The 16,026-nt window shown below is 42.6% G+C and overlaps 1 protein-coding gene across 1 annotated transcript; it reads left to right on the forward strand.

Annotated features, from left to right (window-relative positions):
• The first annotated feature begins 185 nt into the window (after nucleotides 1-185).
• On the forward strand, nucleotides 186-15,723 carry ccdc120b (coiled-coil domain containing 120b). Its single transcript, XM_080792691.1, has 11 exons — nucleotides 186-354; nucleotides 7,430-7,572; nucleotides 7,662-7,763; nucleotides 8,221-8,351; nucleotides 8,985-9,086; nucleotides 9,787-9,907; nucleotides 11,595-11,654; nucleotides 12,656-12,809; nucleotides 13,030-13,131; nucleotides 14,391-15,425; nucleotides 15,601-15,723. The coding sequence occupies exons 3-11, from the start codon at nucleotides 7,715-7,717 to the stop codon at nucleotides 15,695-15,697; spliced, it is 1,851 nt and encodes a 616-aa protein (XP_080648817.1). The 5' UTR covers nucleotides 186-354; nucleotides 7,430-7,572; nucleotides 7,662-7,714; the 3' UTR covers nucleotides 15,698-15,723.
• Nucleotides 15,724-16,026: the final 303 nt, after the last annotated feature.

A 16,026-nucleotide genomic window follows, 5' to 3' on the forward strand; every position in this document is an offset into this window, starting at 1 on the left:
GTAAAGTGGACTAATTGCCATTATTGCCCCATGTGAGCCATAACATTTGTCTGCATGTGTGTGCGCCAGTGCTGAGCGATGCAGGAGTATAAACCTTGCTTCCGTTTGAACACACGTTTGCTCTGCCTGTGTGATGATGCGCAAGGCATCCACGACGCGCTGCTGCTGAATTACATTGGCGGATCAGTTCGTTTTTCTGCTCTATGGTCATTATGATAATTTTTAAAATGAATCGGTCTTTTCGAAAGGGTTTTAGCGAAAGTAGCCGACGTTGAAATTATTTTCAGTGTAGCATTTCCGTACAGTACCACTACCAACGGAGACCTCCATAGACATCGGTCATGCTCTCAGCTGGTAAGGGATTCTACTTTGTAAAGATGTCCTTCTCTCTCTCGTATATTATAATAACGTGCCACTGGGCGTGTAAATTATTGGAGGCTATGTGAACAGAATCTAGTGTATTCTGTCAGAAAATATAGCTTGGCCTACATCTACAAGTCGGTGTTGGATATTTACCAGTAGGCTAGCGTAATTCCACATTTTCTAATCTGTTACATTTAAAACGTGGTGTCTGTATGACATATGTGATGCGATGCATTACATTAATTAGTCCAATGTTTTTTCCCCCAGCATCAGACTGTGTTTCCGCCTGCAGTGTCTATGCAGATGGCTTGTTGCGGTCTTGCAGAGCAGGTTCAATGTTAGGAGCATGCATGCTTTACGCTCGCTGTTTGGTTAATAAAAGCAGTATTGTGTATATTGTGCTATTTTTATAGGGTGTTTATGAAATAGGCTTATAGCTACTATGTTTTAATAGGCCTATATATTTATGGATCAACATCAACTTCTAAACGTACAATCAGAGCAACGTGTGGTTTTGTGTTGCATAGTTATTAACGGATTAATAACGGGACCAGCAATTCAGTATTCTATCCACTAGAATTCATGTAGTTAGCCTACTTAAAATAGAATAGCTGAAAATATGTCATGCTTCTACAACTTCCCTAATGTTGCTGCAATTGTAGGCTATACTCACTCCTTATAGACCAATCATTGATTATAATGTCCTCATTTCCAAATAAAGCTGTCTCTTCTCATTAGCCTATAATATGCAGTCCGCAGAGTATTCTTGCCTAACCTATTCCCACGGAGACATGCACCAATCCAGACACGATTATGAACACATTCTTGAACAAGGATACCCAGAGCTGCCAGCATATAAGGGACTTTTCCAAAATGCTATGTGTACTCCCGGACAGCGCCTCAGGGTGATTCACTGCTAGTGCAGCTTTCCTCTATATGGGAAACACCTTAAAAGAGGATGTTCCACTTTGTTGCCATGCAGTTGTTTCCTTTTGCCAGGCTTGATAACTTTTGTATTTTTGCTGCAATGCTCATATTGTATATTAGGCTACTATATTTAGAGCGATTTCGAAGTTCACAGGCAACAGGGCTAGTAGTCAGAGAAAACAGAGTTGGCATCACAGTTATTCCAAGTAAAATGTTTGTGGTACTTAGGCCCAAACCACACCAGTTGCAACTCCTTGCAACTAGTAGCAACTCCTTGCAACAAAACAGTTTAAGGGCATGTCACACCGACACCAATGTAACTCCTTGCAACTGCCATTGGGGATAATGGTAGTTGCATGTTGAAGGAGTTTTGTGGCTAATCATTGGTGCTGTTTGGGCCTTAGCAAGACCATTCATGGCCACTGGCCAGTTTCATTTTGGTCATAGAATTGAACATGGCATTGTTTTGTCCTGTTCTTTCATTTCCCAGTCTTCAAATAGGCTGCTCTGTGCTCTACTTTTCTATAAAGCATTCCCCATAGTTTTCATGCTACTATGAGCGTTACATTTCAATTGAAACACCATGGGATTGGATCTAGACCTAAATGGGCCAAACATGCTAGTATTCTATTGGCCAAGGTGACACCATGCCTTTTAGATATGGATTGACATGATGTGAGCAGCTGGCTCAGTGCCACAGAAAAACACACCTGCCCTGTTGATAGACACCTAGCAAGTTCACAAAGTGCTGTGTATGTCCATGTTTGCCCCAGGTGACATTTCTATGGACTTTCTCCCCCATGCCATCATCACCATGGAACTAAAGCATAACAGTATATACCAGATTGTACTGTATTGTACATGTAGTCTACGGTTAAATTCGAAGTGAAGATTTGAAGTGCTGGTGAACCCAGCTAGCCTGGCCCCAAATTTGACCAATGTAATCATGCAAGAAATAGCAGTTGATAGAGGATAGAGGATTCACTACACAGAATTGCATTCTTTTTAATTAATTCAAAGGGATGAACATGTAATAATAATTCTACATTTCATTTGAAATACCTGTCTAGGAACCCAAGGACACTATACAGTATAAAATCAAGTTAGAAAAGTATAACAAGGAGGAACATACAACACAAGACATTCAGAAAGTATAAACAAGAACAAACAAAGGCAGAAACTATTACAATTCTGTGTGTAACATCTGGACTGACAGAATGTTTTGAAAAAACAAAATATTGAATTGATACAATATGCACCTGGATATTTATACATTTAATTATATTACAATATAACAATATAATAAGGTCTATAGTTGTCGAACTGTCTGTGGTTGCACAAACATAGACTCCCTCCAAAATCAACAGTGCGGATTACAACCACAGTGCAATAGGGTTTTGAATGGCTGGAACAGGGAAAGCCTTTGGAACACATACAGAAATCCCTCCAGGTGTTACAGAGCAAAGGGAAACAGTATAGGTATAATCCCATGGACATTAGAACCACATTCCATTCTTTATTGGAGACACACACACACACACACACACACACACACACACACACACACACACACACACACACACGCGCACGCACACACGCACGCGTGCGCGCACGCACACACACACACACACACACACACACACACACACACCAGTTTAGCAGAGTCCAGGTGGATAGCATTCACCAAGATTGCTTTGTTTCACCCGGTGGTAGTCATCATGTCAAACCTGCAAAGGTGAGTGTCAAGGGGAAGGTGAGAAAGAGGTTCAGGACAGTTATCCTGCCCACAGCACAAGGCAAGTGCCCCTGTGGTCTGTACTGATATACTGTACATGTTATAAACCAGTATTTCAGGGATGCGCTGAGAGGAGATTATATTAGTGAGGAGGAGGTGGGGCTGGGGGGTTATGAAAGGTCACCTGACCTCCCATAAGCCCCCTGCCATTCTCTGCTGCTGATTGGGCAGTTGGAGTTGGAGGGAGCACAAGTAGTAAATCCTCAGCACTGTATATAGGCTTCATATGCCCCATGGACCTAACTGATCCCTTAATGGAGAAACCCTCCATTATGTTTTCAGGTGTTTAGACACACATTCTACACTTCAGTGTATGACACATTTGTGCAAAAGTAGTCAAACTTGCTGATCTACAAGCTCAACAGCCTTCATTTATTTTATTTTTTTGAAAGAAAGAAATAAAAGAACACATTGTCTAATGTCTATGCCCAAAATAGGGACTCCAGGTTGAAAGTGATATCACTCTTGATTTTAGACTCAGACTTAAATTAACAATGGATTTCACTGTGTATGATGCTGTGATTATCACACTCACAGTTCATCCATAGCCATACTAGAACCTCTTGGAGTTGAACTTTGAACGGCAGAGAGATAATACAGGGATAGGACGCAGTAGTTTCTCAAGCACCATTGTTTTCTAGTCTTTAATTTTTTTTGAAAAGAAACACTCAGAGAAGTATAGTAGAGTATATTGAAAAGTTGTTGGTATTTTTGTGGTGTGATGCCTGCTTTTGACTTCTCAGATTTTGAAATGGTTATTGAACCCTCATGTGTCTCCAACTTAATCTGTAGCGTTGGAGGCTTAATGTAGTTGCCATGTGTAAGTTCACAACAGTGACAGCTGTGTCAACACCCAGCAGTCAACAAGAGGGCTGCAGTCTCACCTGTGTATGACAAGGTAGTGGTGATATTTCAGCTGCTCTTTCAATGTGTCAAATGGTCTAAAACCTGTTCCAGTCTGCTCTCCTGCCTGTTGAATATAAGCGATTAATAGATAATACCGTACAAAGTAACACATATACAGAAGTATGCTTTGGATGTCAAGAATTGATCCACTACCCACTCCAACAGGTTGGATAAATTAAGGATGAGAGATGAGAGGAGCATGTAAAGGAATACAAAAGACAAGCTGTGTCTCTTGAAGTGCTGGAAGTGGTCTGAGTGATATTCTCTCCCTTTGAAAACTAGAAGTGTATTGCCTACAGGGGTTTATCTTGGCAGGATAATATCTCAATCTATTAAACCAGGGGAGTATTTTGGTTCCTTATGAAAACATGGTAGGGGAAAGGACCTACAGTACCTTAAAGGCGTGGGTGTTTAGCCCGCCGGACCTGAATATTAAATCGCTCCCTCATTTGCATTCGTGTGATGCGATCTGCACAGGGGCAGCCCGCTCTCACTGCACAGCTCATGTTTTAATCAGCATGCCTCTCGAAAGTGCTATCTACATCACCATCCACTCTCATTCCCTACATAAGTTAAGTCAACACATGTTTGATTCTATTGCTTTCTTACACGTTACTTAAACCATTTATGGTGCCACTTTCACCCCATAATCATGTCTTTGATGTTGTGCTGATGTGCTCTGTGATTCTGTTCATCAGATTCCTCATTGTCCTGCCTTCTTTCCCAGAAGCTGCTCTCTGGAATGTGATGCAGTTCTGTGTTGTTCTACCTGTAGTAAATCGCACATCTGGATACCAGATGTTTTAGCCAACATTGACTCGTTAGATCAGTCATCTTATCAGGTGTGTAGTTTGCTTGAGTATGTGAAAACAGGTACAATTGGTGTTTTTCTGACCTTCACTAGCGCACAGATGGTATTTGTTATTAAATGCAATTGGAGTCACAAAGCCAATGTAGATCTCAGCGAGTGACTAAAGAACCACTACATTTGCCACGCAAATGTTTGTTGTTGTGGTTGGAACCTAGTTCAGACATGGCTGCCTTAAATTGGCCCCATGCGGCAATCAGGTGACTAGCAGTAGCACAGAAGCCAAATGCCAACCAAATGTCTATGTTTGTCTTGTCTTGTCTTGTCATGACTGACCTGCTCAGTGGCCATGCCGGCTTCTTGGCCTCCTACTGCTGAATAGGTAATTCTTAATTGGCATATTAGATTACATTAAATCAAGAATTTTGATCCGTGACTTGGGACTCTGTGTGGTGAGGTTTATGTGACTGACTTTGTCTGACCAACAGTTGCTTGCACTGAGCCATAATACCGGCAGTTGTTTGCTTAAAGGGCTCCTACTTGTCTGTCAATGGGAGGTCACACACACTGGGGTTTTCATAGGCAACACGAGCAAACAGCAGCTACTGGTTCAGTTCTAAGACAGGACCCATTGCAAACGGAGCAGAACTGCAAACGTTCAAGTATGTTACAAATAAGGCATGGGGAGAGAGAGTGTGTGTGTGTGTGTGTGTGTGTGTGTGTGTGTGTGTGTGTGTGTGTGTGTCCGTCCGTCCGTCCGTCCTTCCTTCTGTCCGTTACCAGCTAATCTCCGGCACCGTTGGCCCGATCCATTTCCGCACATTTCCACTAGGCCGCGGACGACATGCCACTCATTTTGTTTTCCAAATCAGCCTCATGGTGGCGCTATAACAGGGCAATTCCTGTTTTTACCTATAACTGCATCGATCTGTACACAACTTATGTATGCGCACTCCCTAGAGGCCATGGAAAAACATTTTCCCTGCATCCCTCCACATCTGCCGGTTATAGCACCACCATGAGGCCGATTTCTGCAAAACACATTGTTTATGTTAGTCGCACAGATTTCATCCAAATCTCACGCAAATCGGTACACATCTCTGTAGTCATGTGATCAAGACGAGTCTGTTGGATTTCTCAGATTCTACACTGATTGGCTAAGATTGCCTTCCAAAGTTTTCAGGAGTTCATCCAGAATTCTATCCTCAGAGATGCTATGAGTGATCAGGCTCTGCATTTCCTCAACAAAATGAAGAAAATTGTTGCAAAAAACAACCCACAACAAAAACATGTTTATATTACTCCTAGTCCTAAACCTTTTGCCAAACATGAAACATCACACACTGACACACTCCATATATATTCTCCTGGTGGAGACCTGTGCCCAGAAGGGCATTTCTTCTGGTCTTTACATGGTTTGCTTACATTTTGCCTATTGAGGTTTTCCATTTATGGATTTGTGGTTTGTGGTTTAGATGGAATTGTTTTATTATGTACTAGACAAGCAAGAAGAGAATGTGATACTTCCTCACGGCAACAATTTGTAGTGCTGAGAGAAAATCAAACAGCATTGCTATTTTTGGGTCTTGTGTTTCTATACAGTGATAGTGGAAGAGTGTAGTTGTAAATGAACCTCAATGTCAATGTGGGGAAAAGTGTGACTGAAACAAAAACACATTGCTCAGGTAACACAGTTAAGATAGATTGGTGTTTTGTTGTTGAAGATTGGCACAAAACATTCCTTTATTGAGTCAAATATTTAAATATTTCCATGATGGGGATGTTCTGTTTGTTAGACCTAGACAGTAATTTGATTTCCCTGGTCACTATAAATATCACAGATAAGTGGACACGATTAGCAGAAATTGAGTAATGTAATCAATAGAATTCAGACATAGACGTCGATTTATACCCTGCTTTCAGCCAGGCCATATAAAGTATATTGTATGACAAGATAACCCTGATATCTATGACACCAGAAAATCTGAGGATCAACCGTCTATGTTATTTATTTATATCTTGTTGTCACTGTAAATGTCCCTTATTGTCTTTCTCTTTACTGCTAATCCTGTGGCTCAATTGCATCTTTTGTTCTTGTACCTGTTGAGCTATTGAGACGCAACACATGGTTTAGGTTTTCTTTTTCTATAAATTATTCACCATGCCTGTCTCTTCCTCTTTTCACTTCCATTTTCCAAATGAACTGGTTGGTAATTGCATAGGATGTTAATTTTAGAAATTATGATTAGATTCAACCATTCGATGAACAGTAATGTCCTGTTTTGAGAGACTGGTTGACTGCACATTTCCAAGAATGTTTTATTTTTACTTTATTATCACATAAAAAAAAGATGTGTAACAATACACTATATTTTAAAAGATGTAAGTGGGCAGCTCTCCCATATTTAAAATTGTTTTATTGTAAACAAAAAGAAGAAAATAGAAAGTTAACATTTTAAATGAATGAAAAGCTTTTTAAATGTTAGTTCTGAGTTCAAAGTCTATTAATTGCCATATTTTGATCAACGTTCTTCCTACATGTATAGAGTGTCTATCACTATTCTTAGGAATATATTTTATGAATATCCTTGCCAATGATATCAATATCTATTCAACAATATTGTTTTCAGTGTCTTCTGAAGAGGAGTGCAGTAGCTCCTCCTAGTGGTATCTGGGATAATCTGCGTTGGGAGACACCCATATCATCTGCTGACTTGCTGGAAGTGAAATGGCCAGTCTACACCACAACAAAACACATGGCTGAGACTGCAAGGTTAGGGGAACACACACATTTACACTTTAATGTGGTTTCTGCTGATCTGGCCCAGCTGCAACGCTAAAGCTCTGCATCTATCTCATCAGGTGAGGGCTTGTGCTGGGAGCGCTGAGTTGTAAAGTCCCCTGAATTACATCACATGGAGGTCAAAGGACACATGATCACATCCATGGGCTTAGGGGCTCCAGGTGAGTAATATTGCTTATTTCTTCCTGAAGTATTGGCAACGTTCCAACGGGAACATCTTGATTTAGTTTGCACCAACGCCCTGTGGACAGACAGCGTTGTTTAGTTGTTTCGCCTGGACAAGCTCGAGATGGCCCGGACAAAGAATCAGTTTCTTTCAGAATGAGTTTAGAAATGATGGGGAGCATCCAGCTGAAAGAAATAACATATGTGTGAGGAGTGCTTGTTCTCATCTCATGCAGCCACAGCTGACAGATAATCATATCAGATGAGTGAGTGACTGTGAATAGTTGAATACTGAATCACGTTCACTGAAGAGGAACACATGAAGCTGAAAAATATACGTAAATGACATTAACAATATATATGTGTATATATATATATATATATATATATATATATATATATATATATATATATATATATAATATATATTCATGGATGTCTTTTCTTGTGCAGATGTTCATGGCTGCCAGGACAGCAAGCTGCAGGCAGAACGTGTTGCAGCGCTACAGGAGAGGAAGCAGGTCCTGGAAGCACTCCTCAACAGCCGAGTGGGGGAGCTCAAACAAGTTTGCTTGCATGAGGCGGTCAGTATTTGTCTGTTTATCTGTCTACGGGCAAGGACTACACACCTTACAACATCATGTACAGTATCAGTGACCAACGTGACGTGCTTATTGACATTGTGTGTTTTGTATTGTGATTGCTTCCTTTGTAGTGTAGACAAACAAAGGAATCTGAGATGCTGAGCTTGGCTGCTCAGTGGTCATATTACCATAGAAATACAGTATGTAGCAACTTGTTGGAAAGCAAAGTTATTGTCTAGTGCTGAATGTCAATGTTTGTGTGATTTCTCTAGAGGCCATGCCAGTAATACATACAGTACAAGGCTGCAGCTGCCTCAGCATTTCATTGACAGCTGTCTCACACATCCCTATTTTTTACAGTATGGTCCCTCTCAATCTGTCTCTGCAAAGTCTGCATGCATTTAACTGTTCCCTGCTGTACAGTAAATGCAGCTAAATTGCAAACACGTGTTTGAGCCTTTATAGTAACCCGTTTACGGTTATAATTAACGTATCATGTAGCGTTTTTGCAATACATGAATGAATCTCAATTATAGGAAGATATGACCATATTCACATGTGCCCCCCCCCCCCCCCCTCTCCCCAGAAAGCTAAATATCCACCTTGGAATATATAAATGTGTGTCCTCGACAGGAGCTGACAGGGAAGCTACCACATGCTTTCCCTCTGGAAACAGGAGAGAGACCCCCAGTGGTGCAGCGCAGGGCTTGCCTGTCACCCAACACCAAGGCAGAAGTAAGAGTGAACTAGGGTCACTAGTGTAATGCGAGACAATATGCTAGATGGTGATGGATATGCTTTAATGTACATGATATCATGGGGAGGACGAGTACGTTAGACACACAGTCTGGCACAGATCGGTGGTAAGGTAGTTCTGCCAACGAGCATAGGGCTCAGACCATAGTTATACTAGCAGCTACAAGCTGAACCAGAACAGACAGGCTGTAGACGCTGTACCAAAAACAATAGCTATCAGGCCTAGTAGAGACATCTTGGCCCCTATAAGCGAGAAGTCCTGTGCGCTTCCGCCAGAAAAAGGTATAAAGGTCTCATCGGTGCTCAACAGTGACAACTTGCATCAGAGAAAATAATAGCACCTGGGCACTTCAGGAGAGACTACCCAAAGCTCGACTGGTCTCTGCACGTGTTTTATTGTTGCCGGGGTAATTGACATTTCGAATTGTGTCTTCTTCAGATTAAAAAACAAATACGTGCAGACCAGTCGAGTGCTCCAGTATATTTCATCTATTCTAGGTAGTCTCTCCTGAAGTGCCCAGGTATTATTACTTAATCTGTAGCAAATATCCTGTCATATCATAATGTATTATATAAGTACTATAATTGATGGTAAAATATAAAGGTTAGATATAAACAGCCATAATACAATATAGTATCGTTTATAATTCCTCCTCACTGTGTATGCTGTTCTGCACAGGATGAATGTGGCCAAAGAAGACAGATGAAAGCCCTCTTCACTGGTGCTTTATACAGACATGCTGAATCAGACCGATATGTGCCAAACAGCAAGAGGACAGTCCATCGGGGGTGCCATACAGGTAAGGCCACATGTTAACCACTTAAATCCTCTGGAATTGGTAAACTGGACCTGAATTGTGTACTTGGACTGCTTTTGTCTACACCAATTCTCTTTGCCCAAAATTGCTGATCTAAAACTGCAACTGCGACACGTTGTGTGAGATTCAAGGGTCCAAGTGGTTACAAAAAAAAAAATTTGAGTACTGTTTATCATGTCTGGATTAATGTGTGTCATTGTCGCTGCAGCTAGCCACTTTGCGCGTGGAGCTCATGCTATTCATGCGTCTGGTGTAGTTGGTATAATTTCAATAATTAATAATAATAATAATAATCAACTGGAACTTTCCAAATGCAATAAATTCCACACACAGATGTGAATTGACACCCCCAATGTACAGTAGCTCAGTCGTGACTTTCTTTGTACTGAACACCGAATCACCTGCTACCTGCAAGCCTACAGCAAGGAGCTATGACCCTGGAGTGGTAGGTAATATTGGCTGGGACCTGCGACACACTGATTTCATTTGGGAAAGAAAGCGCTCAGTCTTGACTAGTCAGTGTGGCTTTGTGCACCACCAGGTGCATGCAGTCACGCACCATGTTAAAAACAACAACACAACGGAACAGCGCGAGACCCATGACAGACATGCGTATTTTATGTCGAGTATAAATGGTTCATAAAAAGCAGCAGCTCCAACGAATACAATTGGCAAGTGTTTTTGGTTGGAAGCTGTTATGGGATCATGCCCTTGTTTGCAAACCCTGCTAGGTGGTTGCTGAGCCTGTTTAGCAGGGAGGGGACGTGGGGGAAATAGCATGAACCTCCACATGTATTATGCTCTCCTAGTGAAAAGCTGTCCGGTGAAAAGCACAGCCATAGAGTAAGACAGAGTTACGACATTGAGGGGGCAGAAAACTCAGTGCTCGAGCACTGTTCATGCAGCCTGAACTGGGACAAGCTGGAGTTGGAAATACATTGTTTAATTTGTTTTCAACGAGGGCGGCGCAAATAAGAGCAACTTTAGGCATGTGTGCACTGTGCAACATGACAACTGTTTTAAAGTATTTAAAGTATTGTACAATAACAACTAAAGTCATTCACTCCATAAACGTTCACATTATGACTGCCTTAGTGCCTTGCCAGCCTATCTCTCATTAACGTTGCGTCACGGCAGCCTGTGACTCACAGTCACAGGGGATACATAACATGACTGCTTTATGTTTGTGTAACTGAAACGCACTTCTCGGTAATGGCCCTAGGTTCAAATAATATGCACAAACGTATTCCATTCATGACGATGTGATTGGTGTCATACATGTACTACTTGACAAAGATTGTACCATCTAGCAGACTATTGTTCTTCACACACACACACACACACACACACACACACACACACACACACACACACTTATGATCCCTAGATGGCACAGTGCCAACCACTTCTTTGTAATGTACTCATGTCTCGCCTGGATGAGTCCCGGAACAGTATTATTGAGGATAAAGTCAATCCTGGGAAGAGCTGTCTCCGGTACTTGTGCACGCTGCGTAAACACTGGAGAGTCAGCCTCTATTTATGTTTCCCTGTTTTTATTTATTTTTCGATGATTTGTAAGTACTCTTATGTACCCCCTGTGTGTCTGGAATAAAGTCTGAATTGGTTTGAATTGAATTGATCCTATCTGTTCTCTTCTGTTGACTTGTAGAGGACACTGTAATGTCAGAAAGCACGAGCTCCATATCTGATTCAACATCACATGAAAATGGTGAGTAAAGCCTTGCCTGAACCCAATCAAAGAATATATTTCATTAAATATTAATGATTAATATTTCATCACTCGCACTAACTGAATTGTAGGATTGTAGGTGCCATTAACAATTGTAATTGTAAAAGGGTGTAATAGTGAATTTATATTATCATGTATTCTATCTATGCTATTATACCAACCTCTAGTTTACATCGCAGTGTACATACAGATAAATACACAAATACACCCGTGATCCGCAAACTATATGAATTGCACGTTGGTTTTTGCGTGTAGAAAATACACCCTCCTTTGGTCACTTTATTTATACCTGGGTGTAAATTACCGTAGTGAATCGGGCCCAATATTTGCATAGTCAAGTGATGAAGACAGTCTGATATTTCATAATCCATCCTGATTGTCTGAACATTTCTGGCCCACCTGACCTAACCTGCCTGACCTGGTAGGTCCTGGCTGCAAGGAGCTCTTTTTGAGAGGCGCTAGCCCCTCCTATGCCCAGCTTTGTGTGTTTGTGTGTACCCCCTACCCCGTAGCGATGATTTGATTGGCTGAGCAAAATGTGAGGACAGAAAAGTGAAGACGCAAATTGTGATAATTGCCAGAATGAGATGATGAGACACAGGTGTGATTTTTCTAGTTTCTACCATGTTCTGCTTACTATATATATATACTAATTAAATAATTCAAATGTTTCTATATGCTTTCAGTTTAAGCCATTTTGGGCGGGAACCACTGTTGGTGTTAGCATTATGTTATGCTTTAGCTATTGAAAAATCTAAGAACGACTGACATAGAAACATAACTTTTTCAGAAAACTGTCAGGAAGACATTTGTAGAATCTGATCTCAGGTCAAAATGGGTTAATGCACAAACCTGTCAGAGACAAACTACTTTACTGTATGTGCAAGCAAACCTGACAATAAAAGGCGTTCTCATTCTGATTAATGTGTCATCTGCTTGTGTGTGAACTGTGCATCTCTTCTTTTGTGTTCTCCCATAAGAGTCCTCTCCCAGTGTGGCTGGTGATAAACGCTCTCTGTCTCAACCTCGCCTCACCCTTGGTAGTCCTGACCACAGGATCAGCAGGAAGCTCTCACCGGTAGAGATCTACTATGAGATGAGGACACGCCGCAACTCTGTCACCAGCTCTGTTAGGTGCTGTTCGTCTTTCATGTCACACAATTTGTGTGTGTATGTGTGTGTGTGTGTGTGTGTGTGTGTGTGTGTGTGTGTGTGTGTGTGTGTGTGTGTGTGTGTGTGCGTGTGCGTGCGTGCGTGTGCGCGTGCGCGTGTTTGTCTATTTATAGCTGACAAATGATAAATACAACCTTGTGGTGTCATGTCTGACTTATTGAACTCAATTTTTCTTTTATAGCCCGAGTCATTCTTTACCAAGGAGTGCATCTAATGTTGAAGGAAGAAGTGTTCCTGCCACTCCTATGCTGGCCCGAACTGCCCCCATCAGCGTTCTTGTCAGGTAATCTGCCTCTGACTCATGTACAGAACACAACTGTAGCTGTGGTGGAGGCTAGCACACAGTATATATGTTAACACTGAGGATTGTTTTCTGTTCAGAATGGATGCATTATTTTACTGTATGTAACAAATATCATTGTGGTATTTTGAAATTATATTTTGGCATTCATCATCATCGATCATAGAAACAACGTGATGTACAGACAGTCCAGTTGATTTTCTGTGAAACATAGTTTTGTGTTTTTAGCCCTGCTAGTGGTTGGTCTCACAGATGGCAATGTTGGATCGCTTTGGTCCCAAACAATGTATCTTGAAAACTTTCATGGAATTTGCTGTGCAGGATGAACCCTACTGATTTTGGTGACCCAATGACCTTTCTGCTATAGCGCCACTCTTAGACTGGTGATGACCTACAAGGTAATCAAGGGCATGGCACCCCCTACCTCCAGGACATGATCCGCCCCTACACCCTTTCCCAAATTCCCGCACACAGATCAGGAGGATGTCTGTTCCCTCCCTTCCATATGACGCCCAGGCAAACGCTCCAGGCGTCTTAGCTGTGGAATGATCTCCCCCTATAAGTTAGGACTGCACTTCCCATTTTTCACCACTGTGTGAAAATGTACCTCTTCCGACTCCACCTCACCACCCTAGCACTCATTTCCCTTTATCACTTGTTGCCTTATTTTTTTAAAGATGCTACTTATATTCACACATGCTATGTATGATATTAGACATGTCCTTTTTGCTTGTCCACAAATACAGAATTTTATTTAGATAGCATGTTGTTTAGACAGATGCTAGGTTCTATGTTTACCTGCTACCCTAGTTACTTTGTAACACTTCATTGATTTATTTGTACTCTGTGACCAATTAACCTGTTGTTTGTTGACTAGGGTTCATGCCACTTACTCCGATATTGCAATTTGTAACTTAAGTCGCTTTGAATAAAGAGCATCTACTAAATCCCAAAATCGTTTTCAAAATGCACACGAGATATCTCAAAGTCTTGTGGGCGGATGAACCCTAGGGATACTGGTGACCCCATGACCTTTCCTAGGGGGCCACCCTCATGGCGAAAATATATATTGTATTTCAAAAAGTTTTTCATTATATAATCCGTATATTGCCATGTCACCTTTACTTTTTTACCCCTTTAAAGCTTCTTTGCTGCTATGTTATTATGTGTTAATCCTTTGGTGAATATACAATATCTGGCTTTATCGACTAAGACGTCTTTGTGTTCAATCGCTCTGTCAGATCGGACCCATCGGGGGGGAACGTGCTGAAGCAGTGGTCTGGCAGCCTGGATGTACCTCACATGATCCCCTTGGCACAGGAGGGCTCCGCCTCTGATAGACGAAGCTGCCCTTACAGCTCCCGCGCCAGGCGCAGCAATAGTTCGGAGGCCCTGCTGGATCGCTCTAGCCTACCTGATGATCCAGCCCCCAGAAATGGGATGCCCTCAAGGGGCGGTCCCTACAAGAGCTCAGAGACTCTGACAGATGGCAAACTGCGGCACATTCACCTTGGGAGCCCAGAGAGACACATGGATGGCTCAGTGGAACAGGGGAAAATGCGTCTATCTGTGGGTGGCAGAGGGGCAGGGGGAGGCTACAATGAACTGTTAATGGATTATATCTGGGGAAAGCAACAGAGGATGCAAGTGCAGCATCACCTGTACCAGTCCACAGGCAGGATCTGGCAGGAAGTCTCCTCTCCTCATGCCACCGCAGTAGTGCCACCACATGCTAACGGCTTCTCTCACTCCCAGGTGCACCTCCCCAGCGCTGCACCCCCTTACAGCCCCATGGTGATCAGAGGGTCGCAGGCTGAGCCACGGAGGGTGAAAGTTACCAGAACCAAATCCTGTGGGCCATTCATTCCCTTGCAGCAGCAACACCAGCAGGATACTATCTTGCTTTCAGCTTATGAGTCTTCCCTTCCGGCTTCAGACACCACCACCTCCTCCATACCGAACTTGCACCCCTACCAGACCGAGCTGTCTGGTACTTCTTTCAACCGCAGGCCCCCGCAGTTTTCTCTCCCCACCCCAGAAGACTCCACACGGAGCCTGCACAAAGCCCTGGCACTGGAGGGTCTGAGGGACTGGTATTTGAGGAACGCCTTGGGTTACCCTCCTGCTGCTGGAAAGGGCCAGGAAGCAGGGATCTCTCGCCTCTCGCATCCCCATCCCCTGGTGCACCAGTCTCAGTCTGTCCAAGGTGATCCACTGAACCACAGATCTCAGATTCCCCAATCAGCCAGCTTCCATGGTCACCCACTGCATGGAAGGTGAGCATTTCTCTGCTTTAATTGATTATTAAACACACTAATAATGATCACCATAACCAAAACATTGTAACCAAATATATTATTTAAAGTTATTTAGTTTAGAAAAGTGTATTTATTTGTTTTCTATCCACTGTATTGGGCAGCTTGGATAAAGTTGTGTCTTTCTCTATAACAGGTCAATGGAGTTCTCTCTCTACCAGGAGCCTCCTCATACGCAGAATCAAGACGTGACCCCAAAGGAACCCAGTGCAGACCCTGGCACTCTGGTCTGAAGTAGCAGATAACATGCACACAGACAGACACACACAGGTACACACACACTTACACACACACACACACACACACACTTGTGAACGCACACACGCACACACACAAACAAACAAAAACACACACGCGCGCACGCACTCACTCACTCACTCACGCACGCACGCACGCACGCACGCACGCACGCACGCACGCACGCACGCACGCACGCACGCACGCACGCACACACACACACACACACACACACACACACACACACACACACACACACACACACTGTACGTGACCTCAAAAGCAAAACAAAACATTGAAACCTCAGAAGAGACGGAAGATTGAA

This window comes from Protomyctophum bolini (genome assembly GCF_963924005.1).
Source record: "Protomyctophum bolini genome assembly, chromosome: 2".
Lineage (NCBI taxonomy): Eukaryota > Metazoa > Chordata > Actinopteri > Myctophiformes > Myctophidae > Protomyctophum > Protomyctophum bolini.

Coding starts and splice junctions, on each gene's coding strand:
- ccdc120b (XM_080792691.1), top strand. CDS start 7,715: ATGGAGGTCAAAGGACACATGATCACATCCATGGGCTTAGGGGCTCCA. Junction 9,908..11,594: donor CCATCGGGGGTGCCATACAG/GTAAGGCCACAT, acceptor GTTGACTTGTAG/AGGACACTGTAATGTCAGAA. Junction 13,132..14,390: donor CCCATCAGCGTTCTTGTCAG/GTAATCTGCCTC, acceptor TCGCTCTGTCAG/ATCGGACCCATCGGGGGGGA.